The 27,464-nt window shown below is 53.3% G+C and overlaps 1 protein-coding gene across 2 annotated transcripts in view; it reads left to right on the forward strand.

Annotated features, from left to right (window-relative positions):
• The window catches only part of Sbk1 (SH3 domain binding kinase 1), a 46,614-nt gene extending 19,628 nt beyond the window's left edge, over positions 1-26,986 (forward strand). The window contains exons 1-4 of one of the 2 annotated variants that reach the window (XM_075972160.1): positions 5,582-5,858; positions 21,704-21,936; positions 23,004-23,206; positions 23,786-26,986. In XM_075972160.1, the coding sequence (XP_075828275.1) occupies positions 21,711-21,936; positions 23,004-23,206; positions 23,786-24,601 (1,245 nt within the window). In that variant the 5' untranslated portion in view covers positions 5,582-5,858; positions 21,704-21,710 and the 3' untranslated portion in view covers positions 24,602-26,986. Of the gene's footprint in view, positions 1-5,581; positions 5,859-21,703; positions 21,937-23,003; positions 23,207-23,785 lie in introns of those variants that run through there. The other variant, XM_075972161.1, reaches the window with a different exon arrangement.
• Positions 26,987-27,464: the final 478 nt, after the last annotated feature.

Genomic DNA, 27,464 nt, shown 5'->3' on the forward strand with positions numbered 1-27,464 from the left:
ACTTCCAAGGTCATTTTCTTCAGCTAGGAGCCTTACCCAGACTCTAGTTTGAGCGTTGTCATGTACAGGGTCTAGATCACGTGATTTCTCCCCGAATCTTCTCTCCCCCACACCCTAAGAACTAGAAACTTGACTCAGTCCCAGGGAGTGACCCTGGGGTTCTGAGGTTCCAAGCCTCCCATGTTTCCCTGTACAGGAAGCAGTCCCTAGGTGCTCAGGAGCCCCTGGAATCTCGGCACGTGGGAGGTGGAAACAGAAAGACCTTGGGTTTAAGGCCAGCCTGAGCTACGTGGCAAGGCAGTGCTTCAAACAAAACAGAACTAAACTGACTTCTTTATTGCACAGAGAGCTATGTGTTTGGACAGAGGCAATCTGCATCGAGATCTGTTTTCCGGTATTCTGTGTGGCTGTGGAAGTCGTGGCCAAGTTTTATCTTCACGTTCTACTTACCGTTCACGATGGCCCTGTAGAAGGGCAGCATTGCTATGGGGACAGCGTTGACTGCCACATTTCTAGGCATCAAGGACAAGGGACTGTAGCCAGTTCCCTAATTCCTCCGGTCAGATAGACTGAGCTGGTTCTGACCCAGGTCATGGCGGGGTCAGGCAGACAAGCAATTTACTGCAGAAAATGCTTGGGAGGGAACTAGCAGAGGCTTGGACAAGTGCCAGATTGCAAGAGACCTAGCAATTGAAAAAGGGGAATGGGGAGGGCGACGTTGGGTAGCAAGAGCCTAGAATGAGAAGCTCCGGACCCAAAGTTGCCATTAAGAGTCTTGTGTCCCCAAGGAACGGCGGGACCCTAGTTCCCTGGCTGGGTATCAGCCACAGAAAGCAAATGGAAGACTCCTTTGTGAACCATAGGTCAGTCTCGCGGCTGCTACTGCTGCTGCTGCTGCTACTGGTGATTAATTCCAGCCCCAAACGGCTCAGTCTCAGTGGGAGAAGCTCAAAGTATCCCACCACTTTCACTGAACAACAATTCCATGGATCCTATGAGCCTCCTCCTAGGTGAAACCTTTGAAGGGGAAGGTGAGAGAAAGAGCTGTGCTCTCTCCGCCTTGCTGCCGGCAGCTGGGGGCCAGAGCAGGCTTCCACTCCTCCTCTCCCCACAAGCGTTCTAAATTAACCACAGCCTTCACTAAGGCTTTGGTTGTGACAGGTTACCCAGTGCCATACCCACCCCCCACCCCCCACCCCTGCCACCCAACCTAGCAAGTCCAAATGCTTGGCTTTCAGAAGCAAGGGATACCCAGATTCTTCATGATTTTTTCTTGTTCCTGTATGTGAAAGCATCCTGGTCCTCTTCTAGCAGGGCTGCAACGCCTGTATTCCTTGCTGGCCCCCAAACATACAGAGCCTACAGCTTCCTAGCTTAGTTTTAAGGACAATATGTGTTTCCTGCAACAGTACTTTGCCTATGGGAATAAAGACTTCCCACCTTGCATTGTTGAGAGGGCAATGGGGAAGGGATTGCCCACCATGCATTTTGGCAAACCTTTACTAATTGCACTGTGGGCAATCAAGGCCCCAGTTGAGGAATCAAGGAAGTTTTTGCAGGAGGAAGCCTTCAGCTGGGAAACTCTTGCCAACTGTTAGTCAGATGTCTGCTGCTATAACAAAACTCCTGTAATAAAAGGATTATCAAGAAGACAGCTTTATTTTGGCCTTGTTGATTTGGGGCCAGTGGCAAGATAGTGTACCTAATGAGACCACCGTGACAGCCTGCTTACAACATGGCCAGGAACAAAAAGAGAAGAGTGTTCCACAATTCTTTCTGAGAGCATGTCCTCATATTACATAAAGCCTCCCACTAGGCCCCGCCTTTTAAAGGTTCCCATCACCATTCAACAATGCTAAGCTTTAAGACTGAGCTTCTCTTTCTAGTTTTCTGTCATTGTGGTTGTTTAGGTATTTTTGTTCTTCTGATTTTTTTTTTTTTTGAGTCAGGTTTTCTCTGTGTAGCCCTGGCTGTTCTGGAACTCGTTCTATAGACCAGGCTGACCTCAAACTCAGAGATCTGCCTGCCTCTTTCTCCCAAGTATTAGGATTAAAGGCATATACCACCACTGCCTGGCTTCTCTTTCTGTTTTAAAAGATATTTTTAATTATTTCATTTTACTTCGTGAGTGTGCTGCCTGCATGCGTGTCTGTGCACTACTTGCGTGTCTGGTGCTCAAGAAGGCCAAGAGAAGGCATCAGGTTCCCTGGAACTGAAGTGACAGATGGTTGTAAACTGCCCTCTGGCACTGGGAATCTAAGCTGGGTCCTCTGGAAAAGCAGCCAGTGCTCTTAACTGCTGAACTATTTCTCCAGCCCAAGAAACAAGCCTTTGGGGCACATTTAAAAGTCAAGCTATAGCAATAACCACAGCCAAGAACATGCCAAGGCCTGTTTCTTTGGATGAGGAAGTACTCTGTAAGCTCTAGTGTCTGGGGACTCAGTTATAAAACACAGGAAGAAGACACCCTTTCTTCTGCAGTCTCCCGTACTTATCCCATTCACTCACATGGACACCCAATTTGCTTGTTTGGAGCACTAATACCTCACTTAGTGAGTATAGGACAAAGATAGACCATTCAAAAGCTCTGACGCTGGAGGATGAAGCGGAGAGAACAGGCAGCCACAGGAGGGTAAATGTGTGTGGAAAACAGAAGAGAAGGGGAATGTGTTGTAGACAGGAGGAACCAAATGTACAAAGATGTGGAAAAGCAAGAAAGCAGATGTTCCAGAAAAACTTGTTGAGGCCAAGACTGAGTGGATAAGAGAGGATCATGGGGGTGGTGTGGCAAGCGGGCACCAGATGCTGGCAGTTTTCAGCATGGGGTGTCTTAGGATTTCTATTGATGTGAGAAACACCATGACCACGGCAACTCTCATAGAGGAAAACATGTCAGTGGGACTGACTTACAGTTCAGAGGCTCAGTCCATTATCATCACGCTGCGAAGCATGGTGCCATGCAGGCAGACATGGTGACATAGAGGGAGCTAAGAGTTCTATATCCGGATCTGTGAGCAGCTGGAAGAGAGAGCGGCTCTGGGCCTGTCTTGGGCATGTGCAACCTCAAAGTCCACCTCCAGTGACACACTTCCTCCAACAAGGCCGCACCTACTCTCACAAAACCTCACCTCCTAACAGTGCCACCCTCTATGAGCCTATGGTGGCCTTTTTCATTCAAACCACCACGCAGGGTAAGGAAGGTAGGCTTTACCCTACAGGGCCCAGGGAGTGCTGGCAAGTTCATTAAGGATGCAACCCAACCAAAATTGCATTCAACAGAGCTAGTGGCCACAAAAGATTTGGCTTCCAGAAAACCAAACTTAGGTAAAGGTTGGAGGAGGGTGGGCTAGGAATTAGACATAGTTGTGTTGAGAGTGTAGGTTGCCAAGCAAAAATCTGTGCATCAACTTTTTTTCTTCCAGTTCAGGGGATCCAGTCAGAGCCTTCCATATACATACAGGCAAACTCTCTCCTCCTGAGCCACATCTCCAGTTCCTGTAAAGCAATTCATGTAATTTAGGGGTGTGTGTGTGTGTGTGTGTGTGTGTGTGTGTGGTGTGTATGTGTGGTGTGTGTGTGTGTGTGGTGTATGTGTGGTGTGTATGTGTGGTGTGTGTGTGGTGTGTATGTGTGGTGTGTGTGTATGTGTGGTGTGTGTAGTGTGTGTGTGGTGTGTATGTGTGTGGTGTATATGTGTGTAATGTGTGTGTAGCATGTATGCGTGTGTGTGTAGAGGCTAGAAGTTGACATTATCAGGTGTATTCTTCGATCACTCCCCAGCTTATTTTTTCGTGGGGGTATGTATGTGTAGTGTGCATGCATATGTGTGTTTGCATGTACACGTGTGTGTATGTAGAGACAGAGCTTAAGTGCACTATTTCTTTCTCTTAGTTGTTCTCCACTTTATGTACCAATGGCTGGACTCATACTTGAACCCAGAGCTCACCTATTGGGCTAGTCTTGCGAGTCAGCTTGCTCTGGAGATCCTGCCTGCCTCCCATGTGAGTTCTGAGCATCCGAACCCTGGTCTTTAGGCTTGCTGGAAACAATCTATTCAGGCTTCTCGTTCATTTCCCCACCTCTCTCTCTCTTTCTCTCTCTCTCTCTCTCTCTCTCTCTCTCTCTCTCTCTCTCTCTCTCTCTCTCTCTCTCTCTCTCACTGATCAGACAGACAGGCAGGCAGGCGGCTCCAGGGGTCCACCTGTCTCTGCCTTCCTAGTATTGGAACTACAGTTGTCATGACACTGGGTTTCTGGCTTTTATGTGGGTGCGAGGACTGAACTCAAGTCCTCATGCTTGCCTGGCAAGCACTGTACCTAATAAGCCATCTCCCCTGGTCCACCTAAGGTTACTTAAGTTTGCAATACCCTGTTCTGAAAGTTCCAGAAGCAGACAGAGTGGTTGGGAAGAGGATGCTGGTTTTAGAAAACAATCTGATCAGTGATTAAAAGGAGGGGGAGATTCTGGGTGTGCTGGGGGCTTTTTCCATGAAGAAAATAGTGTGCTGTGGGGATGAGGCGCGGAAGAGAGACTGGGCCTCCGGAAGAACTCGGTGTTCCCACTCCATCGCCATCGCTGCTTGTCCGCCCCACCTGCACCCAGGCTACCAATTTCCGGTTAATGAACAAAGCTCTTCGCACCCGGGTGTCTGCACAGCTGCTGCCTCAGCCAGGAGCCCCCTTCCTTCCGTTCTGCTTAGACACCTTAACTCCTCACCGATTCCTTACAGCAGGGCTCGCAGGTTCAGCCTGAGACATACACGGACCCGCAGACCCCAGGTCTCTGAGTAGCCTGGTAGTTTTCTGAGGTCTCGTGGAGATCGGATGGATAGGTGGAAGGATGAATGGGCAGACAGGCGGGTGAACAGATGGACCAGTGGCTGAATGAGTGAGTGCATTCTGAATAGGAGAACTCGGATATATTTTCCTTCTTGGGAACAAATCCAGGCTCCGCCCCACAAGCACAGGCTGGAAGAGTCTGGGACAGTCTGGTCCCTCGGGGACCAAGCAGCTGGACCAGGTGACCCTCTGCGACTCCCCGGAGCCCTCTCTAACCTCGTTCTCGGCCCCTCATGGGCTCTGACCTAGAAAAAAGGAGCTTATGGCAGCTTCGCGCGGGCGTTAGGACCCGGCGCAGACGGAAAGCGGGCGGGGCATCGCTTGGCTCCCGCGGCGCCCGGCGGGAGTGCGCGGCGGGAGTGCGCGTGCGCGGGGCGCGCACCCGGCGCGGCGGACAAAGGCGCGTGCAGCGGCGCGCGAGACGGAGGGCGGAGCGGCGGGCGGGCAGGTACGCGCCGGCGGGAGGCGGAGCCGCGAGGCCGCGATGGAGCGCAGCCCGGGCGGGCGCTGGCGCTGGAGCCCGAACACCGGGTGGAGCGGGAGCCGAAGCAGGAGCCGCAGCCTCAGCCCGCGCCAGACCGGGGCAGGGGCCCGCAGGGCCGGGCTGCTTGCAGCGGCGGCGCCCGAGCCCCCCAGCGGCTGAGCCGTGACCTCCAGCCCCGCACGCGGTTACCGGGACCCAGCGCGCGGCGACCGCTCCAACCCGGGCCCCCTAAGAACTGCTTGCTGCAACCGCACACCTCAAGACACAGAGCGACCCAGCTTCGGGGCGGTAGCCCTCCCTGCTGCTCCGGCACACAGGGTCCCCTAAACCTAGGACAGCGAGATCAGATCCTCTTGCTAACGAGAAGCCGCGGGCACCCCAAAGCCCCGGGACCTGGGCGACCGAGCCCCTAGCGACGCCCTCCGCGTCCCGGCTTATGGTGGTGGTGGTGCCCTGAGCCCCTCTCGGGCCGGGCTGACGAAGACCGACACGGCGCCCAGACCCCCTGCCGCGGCGTCCCCGCGGCCCCAGCCCAGGTAAGCGGGACCCAGGTGAGGGGCTGCAGGTGAGTAGCCACCGAGGTCCCCAGAGCCCTGCAGGTGGGGAAGGAAGTAATGAGTGCGCGCTCCCCCTCCTCAGTGTCGCCATGGAGCCCAGGCTGAAGGACGTCTCTTTGTGTCTCGCTTGGAGGAGCCGCCCCCTCCTCCTCTCCCTTCCCCCACTCTCCACCCCAACTCTGAGGTTTGGGCACAGCTCCGGACACCCAGAGAGTAGTCGCTATGCCCTGGAGAGGGAGAAGAGGCTGGAGAGTCTCCTTTATAAATCGAGCTTGGAGCGTTAGACCCTAGGTCTTTGAAGAATAAAGAAATATAGATGTCCCAACCCCCAAAGGCCAGGGTGAGTTGTTAAGCGAGCCTCCCCAACCCCGAAAGAAAATTTGAGGCGCCCACAGGTGAGAGGTGCCTGCATTCTGCAGCTCTGGGTGACAGCTGGGGCTTTGGGTGTGTGCCTTTGTCTGAGAGGGCAAGGAAGGGGCGTGTTGGAGAGAATGAGCGGAGGAAAGCTCTTCTTTTCTCTGATTCCAATATCCCAACTCGGATCACAGTGGGGTTCTTTACCCGGGTCCCTCTTTTCCCTCTTTGTGCTTCCTGCAGAACAGGGAGAAGGCAAGCCCTCTCAAAGTGAGCAGCTAGTTTTTGGGTAGGGGAGGTACCCTAAGTGAAGAAGCCATTTCAGGTCAGCACACCTTTCTGTCCCTCTTAAGTCCCAAGGACAGCAACCTGAGTTCCTTCCCTTTTCCTCACCCCCCCCCCCAACACCTAGGACCAAGTCCAGGACTGGGACACTGTGTCCTCTACAGTGAAGGAGTGAGCCCGGGTTTTTTCTTAAGCTTCCAAAGCATCCACAATCAAGAGGCCCTCAACAAAGTCCTAAACCCCAAGACCCCGGGGAAGCTGGAAGACCCTGGGGGTGGTGTACCTTTGAATTCTGAATCAGAGACACCAAGAAAGGGTAGGAAGTCTTTCTCAGTCTTCCACAGACATGCGCTGGTGCAGAGTCAGGTACTAGGTGAGTAGACAGGCTGGAGAAAGCAGGACCCTGGGCACAGAGCCCTCTAGAAATTCCTTTGTTCATTTATCTATTCATTCATTGAAAACTCTGCTGTGTCTGAAGTTCCAACTCTGGAATCGAGGCTTTCCCTCACCTCTTCCCAACAATCTGGCCTCACAGCCCTGGGCTGTTGTGTTTGCCCAGAACATGCTCTCAGGACTAACCTGCCCAGCCCTTGGCCCCATCCGTGAGACACCTGATCCCCCATATCAGACTTGAACAGCTGATGCCTTCCCATCACCACTGCCTGGACTCCACCCTGCTGCTGGCTTTGCCCCATGAGTGAGGATGTAGCGTGGGTCAGCACTTCTGCAAACTCAAGGACGGTCAATGCAGTCACCCCCAGCAGAGGATGTGCGGAAACCAGTTGCCCTGAAGACTGGGTGACCTTGATCAAGCCTGTGGCATTTGCCAGAGAGAATGGCAGTGAACCACATACTCTGCAGTCAGCATGGTGACTATAGATTGGAGGCAGACTGTCAGGAGCATCTGGGTGTGTCCTAACCATCTTGGAAGTATTCTGTGCAGTAGGTTGGAGCCTGGGGCTTTGTCATACACCCCACAGGCAAGGAAGTGGAAGCAGAGGCTGGAGAGCAGAGGTTCAAACAACTATGGCCAGAGAGAACCATTATGAGGCCAGCAGGGGACTGGTAGGAAGACTTTCTTTCCTCTCTAACCTGCAGTGGCTCCCCATTGAGTAGCCCTAATAAAGTAGCTTGGCAGCCCAGCTTTCTGCAGCCTGCCCTAATTTATGTACCCCCACTACACTTGGTTCATCTCCACATCCAGAACCCCACTCTAGGGTGGCTTGGCGGCTGTTTCTACCTCTACCTCCTGTTTTGTTCTGGCTTGGACTGGCACATAGCAGAGAGCACAGTCTGATTGGCTGGTGGCTGAGCAGCCTAGACGACAGTGGCATATGTCTCCATGTGCTGTGAGACTGCATATCCAGGCTCAGCTTCAGGAGTCTGGGGCTGTCTTGTCCCGGCCACACCAACACTGTTGAGCCTACAGTCTGATGCCTTAGCATCAGGAAACTACAGCCTACAGCCCCATTCTGCTGATCAGTGTATTTCACACGTTTGCATTTGTTATTGGTGCTCAAAATGTTTTGGAAGATTTCACATTCAGATGCTGATTTTGGGATGCTCTTGAAAAACCAGGGGATGTAGCAGCTTCAGGCCCAGAGCCATCTTGTTTGGACAGGGCACATGCTCCCCCCCCCCCCATCCCAAGGACTCCTGACCTGTTCTTTATTGATGTGACCTTACAGCCTTGCTGCTGACCTCCAGGTTTGCAGGGTGGAGTGGAAGCTCGGAAAACAATTGCTCGGTGGTGGCTGTTGTGTGCCCCTAAGACCTAACAGTTTCTCACCTCATTCTGTGTGGCAGACCCTGGCCTTGGCCCATTTCTGACCTTAGTTCAGCCTACACAGGAGTCTCCCTGTCGTATAGATAAGCAGCTAAGGGCATCCCAGCCCAGGGGGAGTGCGGAGTTGGTGCTCTCCACATGGCACTCTGCCATCTCTCTTGACCTCAGGCTACAGCAGGCTTCCGACCAGGAGATTGGCATACCTTCCAAAGCCAAGGCCGGTGGCTGGGGCCTGGTGCTGGCCTCTGGCTCTGGCCCAGTTATTTGGCAGTCAGTTTCATGTTAAGGGAATGTCAGAAGCCGGGAGAGGCAAGGTTACTTTGTTTTGTTTGCTGGTTTGGGAATGGAACCCTTGCATATGGCAGGCTTGAGCAGCGTCCTTTGCCCAGTGTTCAAGCCCCTACACGGTCACCAACAAAGCACAGAACTCCATCCTGGAAAGCCAGAGAAGAGAAAGCTTGGAGGGCCTTCACTTCAGTCCTCTGCACAGATGGGTAAACTGAGGTCAACAGCAGGTTGTCGGACTTGGCCTAGCTTCCTTTGGGGGCTGCTGTAGAGAGTATAGGGCTTGGGGCAGGGAGTCATTCAAGGCAGTAGTTGGCAGAGCTGAAGAGCTCTGAGACGTAGAGCAGAGAGGACTCCTAGCCCAGCCCTGGAGCCCTGTAAAAGCCAGGTGTGTAGGGTTAGCTCAGACCCGGCCACCTCATTCTTTTTCCCATCCCTGCCACTCCTAGCTCCTCCCCCACCCGAGAAGCCATGTCATTAATGTCAGGCCTGGAGGAAAGCGGTGGAGCCATTTTCACTGTCAGTCTGCAGTTCCAGGCTATGGAGAGATTTTCTTTGTGCCCCTAGACTAACCCCGCATTGAGCCCAGCCCTGTGTTCACCAAGGGGTTGTGTTGAACTGGCACCAGCTGCCTGTCCAGTAATCAGCCTGATCTTAGGCTCACTGGGACCTGTGTTTGCTGATTGCAGAGGGGTGCTCGGAGCTCCCGGCGGACAAGGTAGTCGGAAAGGTCTGGAAGCCTGGAGCCAGGCAGGCGGGCTTCAGCTCTACCCGCCTTGGTCTTCTCCCACTCCCTGCTGCCATATGCAGAGGAGCGGATCCCAGTCAGGGGACCTGCTGTGACTTCCTACCGCCTAGCACTCATTCCCTGCAGCTTGAACAGCCGCAAGAGGGTTCTAGAATATACCAGGGGCTTCTGGGCTTCCAGGTGGTAGACTGGGCAGGGCTGCACATCATAGAACCACCTCTTCCCCTGGTCAGACCAGAGAGAATGACCCCATAGTGGCTGTATAACTCAGCCCAACTCAGTGTAGCTCCTGCTGTCTGTCAGCATCCTCCTTGGCCTTGCTCCCCTTGGAATAGGACTCTGATTACACCAGGGCTGTCACTACCCTGGGGTGGCTGCCAGTTCTGACCCAGGCATTGGGAGCTCTCCTCTTCTGTAGTTAGGGCTGCTTAGTTTTCAAAAGTACTCTGGGTCTAGCTGTGTGGCCTCGGGCAAGGCGCCCTCTCTGCCTCAGAACTCTCTTCTGTAAAAAAGGATCCTAGCACTTGTCCAGCAGGGCTGTTAGGGGGGCTAAAGGAATGGGTGTTTGTGAAGTGCTATGAATAGCAACTGGTGTACCCCAAAGGTTTGTCTGTAATGCAGTCCTCGAAAGCCCTGAGCAGAAAGGGAAATGGGCTCTGACCAGGCATGGTAGCACACAGCTTTGTTTGCTGTACTTGAGAGACAGAAGCAGGCAGATCTCTAGATTTGAGGCTAGCCTGGTCTAATAGTAAACTCAAGGCCAGTCGAAACTACATAGTAAGACCCTGTCTAAAAAAAGAAGGAAATCAGGCTCTGAAGTGAGGCACTTTCCCCAAGGCTCTCGGTCTTGGGGTTCAGGCAAGATTCTGGTCACTTTTCTCTCAAACACACAGCCCGAGGCTTGGTGGAGCTGAAGTTCTCTAGGACGTCACCTGGGCACCAGCCTGTTCCAGGCCCAGGTCAGGGCCACAATCTATGCCTCACCCTCAGGGAACAAGGCTTGGCCTCTTTGAGGACTTCTCAGGCTCCTGAGAGGGAAAGCCACTTCCCTGGGGTGTCTTCCGAGTTCCTCCCAGACAGTGACCACCCTTTCTCACTTCCTCCTGATTCAGCTTGCTAATCAATTAGCCCTCAGCACCTGCACTCTGGGCCTCTGCCGTGTCCTCTGCTGTCCCAGCGCAGAGTCCCCAGGCCTCGGTTCCTCGCTGAGGGCTGTGCTGCCATGCTTGGCAGCGTCTTTCCCTCTCCTCCCTGGTGTTTCCCCTGGGATAACACCTTGTCTGACATGAGTCTGTTTCCCCGTCAGTGCCTGTGTGCTGCACGACTCCCAGGTCCCAGGTACTCTCAGATCCAGGGACGGTGCACAGCACACAGTAGGTGCACAGCTTGTCATCTCTAAGCCGCTACTGGCTGTGTGACCCGGGACATAACCACTTAATCTTTGTCTTTGAGCCTTAGTTTCCCTGGCTGTAAAGACATGAATAGCTCCTCCCAAGGGTATTTGAGGTTTAAATGAGTCAGTGTGTCTAAAGCAGTTTTAAGTGGCTTCTAAGTGGCGGCTTTTGTAAATACTGCTTGAACCTGAACCATTTTCTACCCATTTTCCTTCTACTGTTGGAGCCCTGGGCATGTTAGACAGGTGTTCTGCCACTGAACCGCATCTTTAGCTCTTACACCCATCTGCTGGAGGAAATTGAAACTCAGGGGACAAATAGCTTGCACAGGACCCTCTGATAGGAATAGTAGTGAACACCTGAGCCTTCGTGTAGGCCACTATGCTGGCTGCAGGCTTGTTTGTCCCTCTCCCTCTGTAGTTGAGGGCAGAAGACTTGGGGTTGGGGAGGAGCCCAGGTCCCCAGAGAGCCTCTGCTCAACCAACCATCTCATGCTTGTTCACTGGGGGCAACCTAGCTAAGGTCACTGGCCCATCAGCCGATGGTTGATGACCTCTGTGCCCTCCAAGTCCTGAGTGCCGCATCGCCTGCATCTTCTAGGTGCAAAGCCCTGGGCCTGCCCTTGGCCCTCTTTGAGGGCCCTACTCCTTGGGGCTTGGGGCTCCTGTCTTCCACAGGACCAGAGAGGCTAGACAACCTATGTGGTAACAGAGTCAGTGACTTCAGTAGCGACCAAGGATGTGCCTAGGGAAGGGTGGGCTGCCAGTAGAAGAGAGGGAGGCAGATGCTAAGTCAGTCTTGGAGCCTCACAGCATAGTGATGTGCAGGTGGCTCTGGTGGCAAGGACGGTGAGGAAGCTGTGTCTCGTGGCTTGACCTGGCGACACGCCTAAGTCTCCACTTTCTGGATTTGGCACCTGGGGAGGGTGAGCCTGGTAATCACAGACTTTTCTAGCTGTGGCTGGTTCAGGAGTAAGATTTAGCAGCAGAAAGATGGCCTCTGTGTGTGGATCAGGACAAGTTTTCCCACACAGTCAGCAGGAGAACTAGGCCCCAGGTCCTGCCATCTGGCCAGTTCCTACCAAGTATCTGCTTCATGCCAGGCATGTGAGAACTACCTTTTGAGTTCTCACTGTAGCCTACTGTGTCCACTGGGCATCTCAGCCTTGTTCCTGCTGATGAGCAAACTGAGTTATCAATAGAGGGCACACCCTACCCAGGGTCATGTTGCTAAGAAGGGGCAGTGCCTTCCACCCTGAAGGGGACTGAAGTGAATGTCCCCTTCTTCCTTCTGCTTTCTGGACCAGAATGCAGTATTTAATGAATTATGTATTATTGTCAAAGGACTGAGACAATTCAGGCATGGTGGGTGTATGTCTGTCTGTACACACAGCACTCAGGAAGAGGCAAGAAGATTTTGAGTTTGAGGTCAGCTTGGGCTGTTTTAGCAGCAAGACCCTGACCCAAAAAGTAAGACAAAGGAGAGGACTTGTTAGAATCCTGGTTTCCTAGGGGGCCTGACCCACAAGTGTTGGGTGTAGAAACAGGCGTGTGCCATGATGATGTTCTCAGCAGTAAGCAGAAGAGTCAAAGTGCAGGCAGATGTGGTTCTGGGTAAGCCAGCATGGAGCATAGCGACAGCCTTCAGGGAGACCATCTGGCAATCCTCTGACGGTACCTGCCATCTAGCCCCACCCAGCCTTTTCTTTCTGCTCCCCAGACCATTCAGGGTTGTGCTTGGTAAGGTTTCATCCTTCCTCACTTAGTCCCCACCTTCCAAGAGATCCAGTTGTTCATCCAATAGATGTTTACTAAGCACCTGATTTGTACCAGGTACCATGCCAGCTCCTGGGGACTTCACAGTGAATAAGGCCAGCCACAAAATCCCTGCCCTCTGGGTGCTTTAGTTCAAGTGGGAGAAAGACACAGCTAATAGATGTCATCACAGTCAGTAAATTATGTAATGCATTCCAAAGGTGCTACGTTCTACTGGGGAGAACTAGAACAAGGTGCGGGGGAAGGAAGGGCGGGCGGGATGTGGCCCTGGTTCGGAAGGTGTCATCCAAGCAGCACACTGAGGGAAGAACCACGTGGGCACAGAGGGAAGAGTTGTCTGGGCAGAAGGAACAGCCCCAGGCTGGAATATGACTGCCTGCGAACAGCAGGGAAACCTGGGTGGGGGTGGGGCACAGAAGCAAGTCACAGGGGATGTGACCAGTGGAAAGACTGGAATGAGACAGGGACTAGTGGACGGAGTGGAAATGGGGGCGACACTCTGAATGCTGTCTCTAGAATAGACGGTAGCTTGGCACATTGGCACACATCTGCAATCCTAGTTATTGGGGAGGCTGAGACAGGAGGACTGGAAGTTGGAAGCCAGTTTGGGTCAAGGTCAAGCATTGCTACTAACGTGTGACATCTGGAGTTACTCAATGTAAGTGCACGCAAATGAGAAACCTGTTTTACTTTCCCTTGTCAAAGAAACACTAACCATCTGACAAGCGATCTGGAGGCCCAGAGAGCTCAGGGGAGCTGGTGGCCACTGCTATGTTCTCCCAGAAGCAGCCTCCTTACTTGATAGGTTGTCCAACAACATAGCAACTTGGTCCCCCACTTTCTGCAAAAATTCCAAACCCACTTACCCTTTAACTTGTAAGCCTATTTCTAGAGCTACTGTATAGATACACTTGTATCCATTGAGTGTCAAATTGCTTCTGTACAAGGCCACTTACTTTTACAACAATAGTAGAAAGCTAGGCACATCTTGGGTGTGTCTACTGTGAGAGCTTTGGGCATTGGCACTGGAGACCCAGCTCTGTAGTTTTCTCATCCCTGGCTGCCCCCATGTCTGCTGTCCCACTACCCCCGACTCTTCCTCTAGTAGTCACTTCCCTGGGTGCTGTCCAGGCCTGTGGTGCTGAAGATGTGTTGGAAAACCTAGTACCCGGAGCTGAATGAAGACTTAAGAATAAAGAAGAGGATGTAGAACCCAAGAAGCTAAGGATTCGGTCCTGGTCCTGAACTGATGGGCTGCATGACTTTGGGCAGGCCCCCTGTCCCTCAGCTATGAAAAAGGAGTTGCTGCAGAGATTAAGTGGCAGAATAAGTGGCAATTTTTAGCACTTCACTTTAGAGAGAGTAAAGCAGCGGTTTAGCTTGGATCGTGGAATGATTATGCCTGGTACTCCTGCTTCCTGGATGGATGGTTTTGCTATAATGATACGACCAATCTGGGCCTAGTGGTATATGCTTACCCTCCTAGCTACTTGGGAGGCTGAGGCAGGAGGGTCAAAAGCTTGAGGATAGACTGGGCTACATAGCAAGACTCCTGTTTCAGAATGAAAAGGGCTGGGGATACAACACTTCCCTAGGCTCAACCCCAAGCATCAAACACAGAAGGGGAAAAAAAGACAACACCCATGCCCCAGTTTCTTCATTTGTAAATTGGAGACAGTAATAGTCCCCATGCTATGGGGCAGTATAAGGGGTCGATGGGTCCGTAGGTATCAGCTCATTATTGTCACTTTCTGTTGGCACCTCCACCCTGGGACTGGTAGAAGGCCATAGCGCTTCATCCCTAAGGACATCCTGGCTTCTGACCCAGCCTGCCACTGACCTACCTGTATGGCTGAGAGCAGGTGCAGTGCCTCTGGCCATCAGTCTGTCCATCTGCAGGATGGGGCCAACAGTCCTTCATGTGGTGCTAGGGAAATAACCGTGCCTGCAGGGTCACATTCAGGAAAGCCAAGATATAAAAAGTTACAACTTCCCAAACACGAAGGAATTATTCACCCGTATTTGTCACCCCCTGGCTCGGTGCTGGGAATAGCAAGATGATTAAGGCAGGGGCTGGCTTTCAAGGAGCTCGTGGCTGTCTCGCTGGGTTTTAGGTACACTTGTCTGGAGACTAGAGAGTTATATAAACCCAATCAACTGGCTTAATTAAGCCAGAACAGAAAGCCACTGATTCATGAAATAAATGTCCAGGAGTAGAGTGGCCTCAAGCATGCTTCGTCAGCACATCTCTTTTGCTTCCCTGTCAGGCAGGTTTCCCCCTTTGGTGTGGCCAGCCAGCTCCCAGCAGCTGTACCCCTGTGTCCTCTGGTTCAGTGGCACACCCAGAGTGGATGGAGGATGCTGGTTCTCCAGAGCTCCAGCAGAAGTCCCAGGGCTTGACTGCAGTGGGTCACCTTTGGGCACATGTCCATCTTGTGGTAGATAGATTAATTGACCCATGGGTCGGGCAAGCCTGGGTCAAGCCTGCCCCTAACAGTGTAGAAAGCACCCTTGTGAACACATGGGCAGAGGGTGGGGTCGCTACCCGAAGAAAGGGGAACTGATGCTGAGCAAGGAAATGGCACATGGTTATTCAAGGAGCCACAGCAACACTGCAAAGGCCAAGTATGGTGTTGCACACCTGTAATCCTCACACATAGGAAGCAGAGACAGGAGAATGACCACGTCTCAAAGAACAATCAAATGAACGAAACTCCATTGCAGCTGTGTGAGCAAGGCAAGGATTGAGTCAAATCTGACTTTTAGTCTGGCTGGGGTGGAGTGTGGGACAAAGTGCAATGACAGACATGTGAGAAAATGTCATAGGCCTGTTACCTTGTGTGTGGTAACAAGTGCAGGATAGGAAAAAAAAAAGCAGTTTATCTGACCTCAGCCTAGGCAGGCCTGAGGGAGCAGAAGACTGAAGTGTAGAGAAAGCCAGGGCTGTGTATCTGCAGCTCCCCTGCCTTCCACTTATGGCGGGGGAAGAGGTCACTGCGCTGCCCTCCACTCGGCTCTGAAATTCCACCACATGCTGTTTTTTCCACAGGGACTTTGAGTAATATCCAGAGAGGTGAGGTGACCTGCCAGAGTATCCTACAGGTGGGAATTCTTGTAGGCCAGGCTTTTGTTAAGACTCTTGACAGGGACACAGTGAAGGTCCAGGACCTAAGTGAGGGACCTGAACATAAGACTCTAGTATAAGGCTTGGCTAGAGCCAGGCATTGTGGCTCCTGTACTCTCAGCTCTTAGAAGTCAGGAGCAAGGAAACCACAGGTTCTAGGCCAACCTGGACTGCATACCGAGTTCCAGGCCAGTCAGGGCAAGAAAACAAAGAAGGCCTGGCTGGAATCCTTAGGTTCTACTCGCCCCTCACAGCACCCTCCCCCCACATACACACATGGGTAGGCGCTAACCTCTGCTGCACACCAGGGATGGAGGATACACTTTTCTGTACCACATCTGCCTATGTCTGCCTTGAAAAGTCTCACAGGTCAGTTCTCTCCTACTGTAAAGAGTATTCTGGGCATCAAACTGGTGACCACTGAGCCATCTCACCTGCCCTGCCCAGGTCTCATCCTCCTCATAGAGATTCACCTCCCTCTGCCTCCCAGTGCTGGAACTAAAGGTGTGTGCCCCAGCATATGGCCAGGTCTCACCTCTTAATACTCTTCAAATGGCTGTTGGGACTGAGTATGATGGCACAGGCCTATAGTCCCAACATCCAGGAAGCTGAGGAGGAGGAGGAGGAGCAATAGTTTGAGGCCAGACTGGACTATGCACGTCACTATCTCAGAAGAACGAGGAGGGGGCAATTAGGTGTCACTATGTGGCTCGGAGGTAATATTTCTATAAAGTGAGGATGTAGCAGCCATATCACTTGCTGTGGTGGTTCCTTGATTTAAATCTAGCACACAGAGCATAGGGCACCAAGAACAGAGTAGATGCTCAATAAACACAGTGACATTATTCTCCCACAAGGCAAGATGAGGCAAGCTCTCTTCTTTGCAGATGGGTCACGCTCCACCCACTCCTGTGGTTGCATCGTTGTCCTTGGTCTCTGGTCACCATTCTGGGGAGTCTGGCTATGTTCCAGGCAGGTGCAGAACATAGTTCTGCTTCCTGGCTCCATACCCCTTGACTGAGACTAGCAGTAGCTGCTGTGACAAGCCGTGCCTCAGGGTTGGAGCACACTAGAAGCTCACAGAACAATGCAGGGTGGGTAATCTTCACCCCCTTCCTTGGGGACTCGAGCTGCTGTACCTCCATTGTGCCTCTACCACGTTTGAGGGTTTGGGGGTCCTCTGTTCAAGCCAGCATCTAGGAGGCTTCTGCAACTGGAAAAAGTCCTGAGCTGGCAATAACACACGTCACTTGTGTTCCCATCCCAGTGGGGGAAGCCAGCCACATGGCCACATGAAGGAAGCTGACGAGTGTGGTGACTTTGTACTGTAGAAGAGGAGACTTTGCTAGCAGCTGGCTGACTGCCATAGCCACAGACGAGTCAGAAGACTCTTGAGCCGCTGGTATTATTATCTGTAGAGCAGAAAACATCACTCGATAGCAGCAGTGGCTGCTTGGGTCTGTACGTTTACCCAGGCCACTAAGGTGTTCATGGGTATATAAGTCACACGGCAAGTAAGCTGCTTCTGTACAACACAGGCAGCTCCTTGCCCTCTCCTCAAGGTGTTGCGAGGACTCAGTGAGGAAAAATTTGCCAAGCTGGTGCCATTACATGTGTGTGCGTGTTTGTATGTCTGTATGTGTGCATACATTTATGGCTTGTGTGTGTTTGTCTCTGCTTATGGTAAGGAATGAGAGTTCCAAAGCACTGTGCTGGGTGTAGCATCACAGGGTGGCGCCCAACCCAGGCTGCCTGCCAACAGGAAGTGGTAGGCGGTTCAGTCTTGCTTCTCACTTGGGAAACCCTCCCCCATTATGGTGGCCTTCCAGCATGTGGCAGAGCCAAGACTGCCATCCCAGCACACTAGGCTGCCCATCCCCATCTCCTGGAGTTTATACACATCAGATGGTCAAGACAGCAGCCCACCTGGTGGCTGGGGAAAGCTCCAGATGAGTCTCAGGGCCAGTAGGGGACACACCCTGGAAGTGCACCACCCAAAGGGTCTCTTGGGGCAGCAGTCACCCAGAGTGTGGGTGGATGCCCTGCCAAGCAGGGAGGAAGCAGAGGTCAGCAGAAACCTGCTTCCTGGTACTGGTGGCTCAGAGGTATAGAGGCTATAGCTAAGTGCGTTCGAGAGGACGTGTGTCAGGACTGGAGGACAGTGTTAGCCTGATGTTAGATGTGTCTTTATCTTCCCAGCCACTCAGGAACTAGGCACGTCGTGCTGCACTCGGTCCCAAGTTGTCATGTATACCAGGAGCCACGTGACATCACTGTGAGGAACGAACGGTGGCACCAGACAGCCAACAGGAACTGTTAGGATTATATGGGTATGCTTGGCTGAGACTCCACCCCGCTACTGCAGGATCTGGGTGTATTGTTCCCAACACTTGTCTTGGGAGAGAACTGATTTAGAGGATGGAATTTGGATCCAGTTCCAATGCTAGCTGTGTGACTGTGGGCAAGCCACTTTGTGGTTATGCATTGTTTCATCAGACAATAGCAGCACTGAACTATGGAGTTAAGACTAGCTGAGTCCTTACGACAGGTTTGCTGCAGTGGGTACAGATTGGTTAAGGTTTTTTTGTCTGTTTGTTAGGTTGGTTGGTTTTGCTTTGTTGGGTTTTTTTGTTTTGTTTTGTTTTTTTAATTTTCAACAGAGTTTCTCTGTGTGGCCCTGGCTGTCCTGGAACTCGGCTCTGTAGCCTGGGCTGGCCACAAACTCACAGAGATCCACCTGCCTCTGCCTCTTGAGTGCTGGGATTTAAGGCATGCCACCGCTACCCGGCATTTTGTTTTCTTTAACGTATGGATGTGTAAACTGAAGCCCCTGTCTATAGGTCACCCAACTGAAATGGCTCACAATAGGATCAAGGCCATAACTGTTCTAGGCTCATGCCATCTCTGTCGCTCCCTCCTGTGTGTCTGTCATGTTTGATAACTGAGTCAGAGGCAGTATGTACCTGAGGGATTGACACAGCAGCAGGGAGAGATGTGGATTCATACACTGCTTCTTGCTAACACCTTGTGGAGAACATGACGGTGGGAAAAGAATGGCTGGGTATCCCCAGAACTTACGCAGTAGATTTAGGGAGTGATACAGAGAGGATGGATTGGTCTGGCCTCTGGCTTGTTGACAGGTGGGCACAGTTGAGACATTTTCCCTAACATGCCCAGCAGGGAACACACAGATAGAAGCTCTTCCAGTACCAGTATGCCAGGGCAGCAGAGGTTCATAGAGGAAAGGGACCCAAGGACTGTAGCACTATGGAGGTCAGGCAGGGAGACAGGAAGTGAAAAGTAAAGGTTGCTTAGGAACACTGGCCTGACTAGCAGCCTCTAAATTTTGCAGAGGCAGTGTGGGGTGGTGGTCAGAACTGGCTTGAGTGTCCAGGGACAGTTGTGAGGCCCACAAGGAGGCACCGTTGGGCCTGGGTACGGAAGGAATAAAGCCTCTTGCAGCTGCCAGTGTCCCAGAGGACACAGAAGCAGTGTAAGGGGACTGAACAGGGCTGATGCTCTAAGTGGGAGTTGCATCATAAGAGTACATAGGCCTACACATCAGGCTGTCTGTCTCCATCTCCAGGAGTGTACACATGTCAGATGGCCAGCATCTCCCTGGGGAGTGGAGAAGGCTCCAGATTAAGGGGACTGTGTACTTACCAGAAACCCTTAGGAAAAACCACACACTGTCCTTGAATGGCTAGGGACAGTGGCCTGAGAACACCCTCAAAATTGGTGGTCCTTCCCTTTTGAGAGGAAGCCGACCATGGGTACTAACTTGTCCTCCTCAGATAGTTGGTGGACATTTGACAGAGCTCATGGTCCCAGAAGCCCTGAAGCTGAGGAAAATGCCCCTCCCCCTTCCCAGCTCCCTAGTATGGTCCAGTCATGGCTGTAACAGAATCCTAGCCTGGGACTGGGACGTTGTGGACATTGGGGAAGCAGAACTGGTTCTTCCGCCATCGTCTGGCAGGTTTATGCAAACATCACCATGCCACAGACTAGACTCCCAGGGTGATGCTGTGGCATCTCAGCTAGAGTCAAAATAAAACTCAGCAAAAGGCTGAAGCTGGGGGCGGGAGAACGGGGTCTATGAACAGAGCGCGTTCATGAATGGAGAGAGCAGGAGCCTGGGGAAGCAGAAGAAGTGGGAGCCAGCGCGGTGGGGGGGGGGGGGGGGGGCTCTCTCATCCCAGCCATTGCTGAGGATGGCACAGATGGAGCTCCGCCTATGTCTGGTGGGAGGCCAGGAAGTTCCCTCCTGATGTTCCTCCTCTCTGTGTGAAGTGGGAGGCTGGGTCGTGCCAGGAAGGAAGGGAAGGCAGGGGAAAGGGTCTGACCTGGAAGGGAGTGGCTGGCCAGAGCTTATGTGGGGGTGCTCCCAGCACCCCCAGCTTCCAGCTCAGAATTGTAGTCCTTGTCCAAAAAGAGTGAACGCACAAATGAGCATGGGCTTATGGCCCTGACAGTCCTGAAGCCAAGGAGAAGCCGCACCATTCTTACCTATCACCTCACAAAGCCTGTCTGGGGCTGTGACTGGAGACGTGGCAAGGCACACACCTACAGAGTACTTGCTGTGCCCCAGGTGCTTCGTGCCTATTTAACCTCACAATGGCTCATGGGAAGTGGGTTCTGTTACTAAATCTTTCTAGATGAGGAAACAGGTACAGATATAACCTGTCCAACTAGTAAGTGACATTTGGTCTCCGAACCCAGCCTAAGTGGCTTGGACGTCGTGCCTCATCTTGGATGGAGCTCTTTGCTGTGTCCTTCAGGGAGCAGAGGACTCAGAATAGCTGTGATGTGGGTTGAGAGGCCCATGGGGGGTGCATGAGGGCAGTCCTGAGTGCTGACCTCCAGCCGATACACTCATGCGCATGCACACAGCCTGCCCAGCGCCCCTGGGAGAGGCTCTGCTCCTAGCACACATGCACCCCATCGCTAAGAAGGGAAGGTTCTGGACGGTTGCCTGGAAGATAAGGATTGAGATAGAGCAGGCTTAGAGGAACAAAAGGAAACTGTTGGAGTGACAGATATGCTCATTATGTTGATTGCAATGATGGCTTCATGAATATTCATTTGTTCAAACTCATCAAATCGTGTTTTAAATATGTAGTTTATCATATACCAAGCAAACCTCAGTAAAACTGCGGAAAAATGGGGCAAATCATAATAAAGTGGGAAACAGAAACGAGGGCCCCAAGTTAGGTATTGGTTTCACCATCACAGTCAGTCTCCAGCCTCTGATTCCACCCCACGTGGTGCTCAGTGCCCCCAACAGCAGCAGGGCCGTTCAAGGATGATAGTCTGTGTGGAAACATCCAGTAGCCACGAGGGGCAAATCCATGCAGACCAGCCCAGCTGTGGGCATACTGGGGCGGAGGAAAAGCAGGACTGCGGTGGGCTAGGCCCAGGACCATACATATCGTATGCACCAGAGGGCAATGTGTCATGACCGTGTGGCCACACGAGCGCTCTCCTGCCTGTGTGGGGCAAAATGGTGTGGCTAAGGTATTTGGTATGGCAGAGGCTGCCATTAACTGACCCCAGGTCATGCTACTGAGCCCACCCTGCATCTGACTGTAAAATGCCATTTGTGTGTTTGCTGTGTTTGCCGTCCATGTTTCCGACACATAAACCCACGAAGGCAAAGGTTCTCATGCAGCCGCACAGGGCTGGATAACAGGTGCTTCATCGTCACTGTAACTGAGGCTAGGACTGTGCTCAGTGACAGGTCACATGCTTAGCATGTGTAAATTCTAGATTTGACCCTCTCCAGCACCGCCCACAACAGAAACCCAAAATTTGTGAGTGGGAGCATATGCGTGGCTGCTGCTGTGCGACAAACCTCTGTGCTTGCCGGGCACTGTGTGGGTTAGCGCGCGAGACGAATGGGTCTGTGACCTAACGAGGGACAGTGGTTATCTCCAGAAACTCCAGGGATAGTGACAGGATTCACAAATGCTTGCATTCCTGTGGCCCAGCTGGGAATTTCCTAGGTGCTGGGGAAGCGGGATGTAGATGAAGCAGGGGGCTTGCTTGTCTCTCACCATGCCATACCTCACAATAGGGAGAAGATGAGCGTGGGCTGCCCAGAGCCTGAACCGCTCCACTCCCTGCCTTGCTGCGGGCCGGGGGCCGCCCCTGTACCAGGTGCCGGTGTGCCCCTCCTCACAGAAGACATGCAAGCACTGACGCTACGCACACTGACTGCCAGCGACGTTACCAAGCACTACGAGCTTGTCCGGGAGCTGGGTAAAGGGACCTACGGAAAGGTTGACCTGGTGGCATACAAGGGCACAGGTGAATGTTGGTTGGTAATGTGGCAGGGTATTAAGGTCGGGGTAGGGACATGCCTGGATAGAGGGCCAGCAAGGCTGCAGAGCAGATAGTCATATGGAAAGGATACACTGCACAGTAAGTAGGCGTTAGCAAAGGGCCCACGCTGAGGGATAAGCTATTTGGGGGCCATCTGGGTGCCTTTGAGACAGATGTGCCCAGGGAGAGGACACTGCTAGAAATTGTGATTGGAGAGCATTGGCGACACCTAGGGAACTGGACAGAGGTGAGGACAGGTCCTTGGGAACGGGACTCCTTAGGTAGAAGCATGGGGAATGTTCCTATGGGTTGGTCTGGACACATTTCTCCGTGTTCAGCCAGCCAACCAAGGCCGTGGAGCTACTGTGTGTTTGAGCTGGGATGACACTCTACTTTCCAGGGCAGGAGGAGCCTGTGGGACAGCTAAGGCAGCAGGAAAACACTTGCATAGGGGCACTTTATTGCTTTCTGTGTGACCCTGGGCAATGTAACCCGGTTCCTCTATTTAGGAAAGAAGGGAACCGATGCTGACCTTATTGGGTCATTGGTAGTGTGGCAGGTGAACGTGAAGTGTTGAAGGCAGGGCCTATGATGTGTAGCATTCTGTTGCTATTGCATGTCTGCATGCCCAGCAGGCTGCACATGCATGCCCAGTTTGGGGGGCCAGTGTCCTACAGGGGCTTCTCTTAATGCACCCGTTGGCTAGTATTTGCTGAGTACCTGTTGTGTGGCAAATTCTGGAGGCACCAGTACAAGGCAGGTTTCTGTGCCTCAGGGAGCCGAGGTTATTAGCTGGGGAGACAAATATGGCAGATGAGTAGACAGTAGGTCAGGAAAATGGCTTGGGGCAGGAGGCAATAAGTGTTCCTGGCTACAACGTAGACGACTCAGGTCAGCCTTATCTGCTGGGTGGACCTAGGTGTTTACTGTGCCATGAGGACATCATGCTGACCAGGTCCACTAGCCGAATTGCGGGGACAGATTGTACAGCTAGATGTGGGGGTTTATCTGTGAGGGAGAGGGTCTCACTATTGTTGCTGTGGCCCTGCCAGGCACCAAAATGGCCCTGAAATTTGTGAATAAGAGCAAGACAAAGCTGAAGAATTTCCTGCGCGAAGTGAGCATCACCAACAGCCTGTCTTCCAGCCCCTTCATCATCAAGGTCTTTGACGTGGTCTTCGAGACTGAGGAATGCTATGTCTTTGCCCAGGAGTACGCACCTGCTGGGGACCTGTTTGACATCATCCCTCCCCAGGTAATTCAGTTAGTGTCAGAGAGAGGAGAGATGGCCTTTGGGGCTGCCAGAGTATGAAAGCCTGGAAGGAGTTGGACTGGTTGATCAACCAGAAAGCAGGGTGTGGTAGTGCATGCCTGTAATCCCAACAATTGGGAAGTGAGGCAGTGGCAGAAAGACCATGGGTTTTACACCAGCTTGAGCTGAATAGTGAGACCTAGCTCAAAAATCTGGGAGTTTTCTAATGGCATAGGTCTAGCATATATACAAGTCTGGGTTGACTCCTCCACACGGCAGGTAATAAACAACTGAACAAGAACTGAGGCCCCAGAGAAGGTAACCCTGGAGCAAGTGGAGGGGGTTCTGGTACTTGGTTTGGAGCTTTCCACTTAAGGGTTGGGGTCAAGACACCTAGCAAAGGAACAGGAGGGGTATCCTGCCAGGCTGGGAGGAGGACAAGCAGGTAGGTATCAGGATCAAGGCAGGGCCAGAGGACAGCAGGAGAGTTGTGGCCCCCACGGTGGCAGGGCCTAAAAGAAGGAACTGGGGTGAGGGCAGGCGTATCTGCTACCCCTGAGCAGCTCTTCCCGTCCCCCGCAGGTGGGGCTCCCCGAGGACACGGTGAAGCGCTGTGTGCAGCAGCTGGGGCTGGCGCTGGACTTCATGCACAGCAGACAGCTAGTGCACCGCGACATCAAACCCGAGAACGTGCTGCTGTTTGACCGTGAGTGCCGCCGTGTGAAGCTGGCGGACTTCGGCATGACGCGGCGCGTGGGCTGCCGTGTGAAGCGTGTGAGCGGCACTATACCCTACACAGCGCCCGAGGTGTGCCAGGCGGGCCGTGCCGATGGCTTCGCGGTGGACACAGGCGTGGATGTGTGGGCGTTCGGAGTGCTTATCTTCTGCGTGCTCACCGGCAACTTCCCGTGGGAGGCTGCGTCGGGCGCCGATGCCTTCTTCGAGGAGTTCGTGCGCTGGCAGCGGGGCCGCCTGCCGGGGCTGCCTTCGCAGTGGCGCCGCTTCACCGAGCCTGCACTGCGCATGTTCCAGCGGCTGCTGGCTCTGGAGCCCGAGCGTCGCGGGCCGGCCAAGGAGGTCTTCCGCTTCCTCAAGCACGAGCTCACATCTGAGCTTCGGAGGCGGCCTTCTCACCGTGCACGCAAACCTCCTGGGGACCGCCTGCCTGGGCCCCTGCGCCTCGAGGCTCCTGCACCGCTCAAGCGCACAGTGCTCACCGAGAGTGGCAGCGGTTCACGGTCCTCGCCGCCCAGCGTGGTGCCCGTTCCGGTGCCCGTGCCCGTGCCCGTGCCCGAGGCTGGTCTGGCTCCGTCCGCGCCTCCGGGCAGGACCGACAGCCGTGCAGACAAGAGCAAAGGGCAGGTGGTGCTGGCCACGGCCATCGAGATCTGCGTCTGAGCTGCTAGGAGCAGCGCAGCCGCTGCGGGGAAGCCGCGTATGCTCCAACCCATACTGGGGACAGGGAGCAGCCACAGCGCGGTGGGAGGGAGTAGTGTAGACTAGGAGGCCCAGACACCCAGGTCGGTGGTGGGCTGGTGACATAGCTAGCGGATGACCATGTGTGTGGCGGGCCTCAGCCCAGAGGAGCCGAGGCCCCTGACAAAGGCTGGGAGCTTGTGGGCCAGACTGAGCTCTGGAACCTGGACACTCCTGGCGCTTCACACCCCTTGGCAGATCACCCTACAATCTTCCATCCAAACCTGGGCACAGAAAGGGGCCTTTGGTGTTGGGCAGAGATGAGCACGAGACCCTTAGAAACTGGCTGGGAACAGGCACTGGGTTGACAACAGTGGTGCCCAGGAGGTCAGAGGGAGAGGCCAAGCCCCCTAAATGTAGCGAAAATTGTGTGCAGGAACAGACCCGAATATTAGAGATGCCCCCTCACCTCTTCCTGCTGATGGGTACTTAGATCCCAGAAGGGAGAGCCATTACCGCAGCCACGAGGCCATTGGGAACAGAGTTCCAGTAGGTACCCCTCCCAAGAGTATAGGGGAACAGATGGCAGGAAAACGGGAGGCTTGGCACTCCTGTGTCTCTAGGGTAAGGGGGTGCATCCACAGCCCAGCTGTTCCTTCCCTGGGCACTCAGCAAGCAGGGAAACAGTTGCGCCAGTTATTCCTGGGGTTTGTCAATCACGTGTGTGAGCCTCACGGTTCTAGGGCAGTACCCTTGCAAGGGAGGAGCGCATCCGTGGATGGGACAGGAAGTCTTTAAGTCAGAGTGAGTGTGATATGTGTCTGGTGACTTTGAGGGTCCGGACACCTCACCAGGCAGCTGCCAAGAGCCAGGCCTGTGTTTTACCACACTCCTCAGGGAATCCCAGGAGACACCTGCTGTTGGCTCAGGTTCTTCGGCAGCAAAACAGGATCTCACCTTGCCCCTGCTCTCCTTTGGGACTCCTCAATGTGGAGGCTTAAGGAACCCCTGCAATAACCTCAGCACAGGGAGGCTGTACCTTCCGCCTGGCACCACCCAACTGACCAGCCTGGGTTGCCTCTCCTAGGGTCCTTCCAAAAGTTCTGGGTCATTCTAGGAGGTTCCATAGTGGGGCTGGCTGGCTAGCTGCAAGGGGCACCAACCACCCCTCAGCCTGAAGCCCCCACCTCTCTACACAACCCCTTGCTCCCACCACAAAGGGCTATAGGTCTCCCTGCCCTGCCTGAGTCCAGTTTACAAACTGTGGTTGCTCCAGGGCCTGGTCCCACTTTTCCTGGGGTGCCACCACTTCCCTAGTGGACACAGGGCCCACATGCCAGGTAAGTAGCAAACCCCTCCTCCTGCCAAGAGCCGAATCTCAGAAGGCCCCCATCACTGCCCTGGCCCATTTGGGGCCACTAGGCCCTCCTTCCCAGCCACTACTTCTCCTCTTGCCTTAGGCCTCTCCACCCTGATCTGCAATAACAAGGAAGCGAGATTCCACAGTAGACATCCCGCGTCCCATGTGCGCCCTCTCTCTGTTGAGATCCTGTGTGGGAGGCCTCTCCCTTGTAGTATCTCCCTTGTAGTATCTGGTAGTCCTCAGAAGAGACTTTAGGTACGTAGTCCAGCCCCATCCTTCAGAGGCAGCAACCAGCCTGACCCTGAACCGGACTCAGGCTGGGTCAGGCTCCACTCTTGCTGCCACCACTGGTACTGTCTCTGTTGGGTTGGGACCCTTCGCCCCTTAGGAGAGGTGTTGGTTACAGATGTTTACCTCAGTTTGTCACTGTTGAAGAAACAAAATAATAATAGCAAAAAATTAACATCGTAGACATGGAGACTTAGAAGACAAAACCCACAGGAGAAACCTCCCCCTTTGCAGTTTTTCTGTGAAGGTATAGTTTGTTCATGTACGCACACGTATGTGCGTGTCTCTGTCTCACCCCAGGGCAGGCCAGATCATCTATGACACCTGTCCCAGCCTGTGTGTCCCTCACACTGCCCCTGTCCTTTGGTGCTTCCCAGGGGCCCCTTGAACTGGCTTGTTGGATGTAGGGGAGCTTCCTGGATAGGAAGTGGGGCCTTCAGTTAGCTAGAGGTCTCCCACCGGATCCTGTGAGTAGAGGGCCCCAGGCTGTGTGATGCTCCCTGAGCCCACAGCACAGTGCTGGTGGTTGGCATCTGTCCAAGTCTGGGGCAGGGCCTGGGTTGAACCCAAGCCCTTGAGCCTCGCGCTCCTGTCTTGCCTCCCCTACCCCATGTCTTTGTAAATACTCTGGCATCCTTTGGCCCTGAGGAGGTTTTTAAATGTGTTATTTACTTCTCTAACTATGACAATTGCTATAAAATAAAAATTTAGAAAAATGATTGTTTCAGCTGCAGGGTGGGAGGGGTATGCAGGCCTTCCTGCCGTGGCTTACTGGCGGGCTCCGAGGTAGCATCTGCAGTGGCCAGGCCATGAAGGGGGAGCATGCACATGGACATGAACTTTCTGGGGGAGGGGCAGAGAATGGTCTTGGCTCGGACTTCAACTTCAGCTTAGACTCTTCCAGCCTGGGCCAAAATGAAAGTTCACGGCCACCAGTCTTGACAGTATTTAGGGTGCACATTCGGCGTGCATGCCAGTGGTAGAAAAGTGAGTTGTGCAGACAGCACAACACTCAGCAGTGACTGTCTAATGATGGAAGCTTGTCACTTACAGAAGGCCAGGTTTGGAAATGGCGGGGAAAGCTCTGGAAAGACAAGCCAGAGAATTCTAAGTTAACAGGGCGAGGGCACAGTGGGGCAATAGTGGTCTTGGAGCCAAGTAAACGTTGTGATGATTCAGAGGGGGGCTGTAGGG

The sequence above is a fragment of the Microtus pennsylvanicus genome, chromosome 5 (assembly GCF_037038515.1).
Source record: "Microtus pennsylvanicus isolate mMicPen1 chromosome 5, mMicPen1.hap1, whole genome shotgun sequence".
In the NCBI taxonomy this organism is placed as follows: Eukaryota; Metazoa; Chordata; class Mammalia; order Rodentia; family Cricetidae; genus Microtus; species Microtus pennsylvanicus.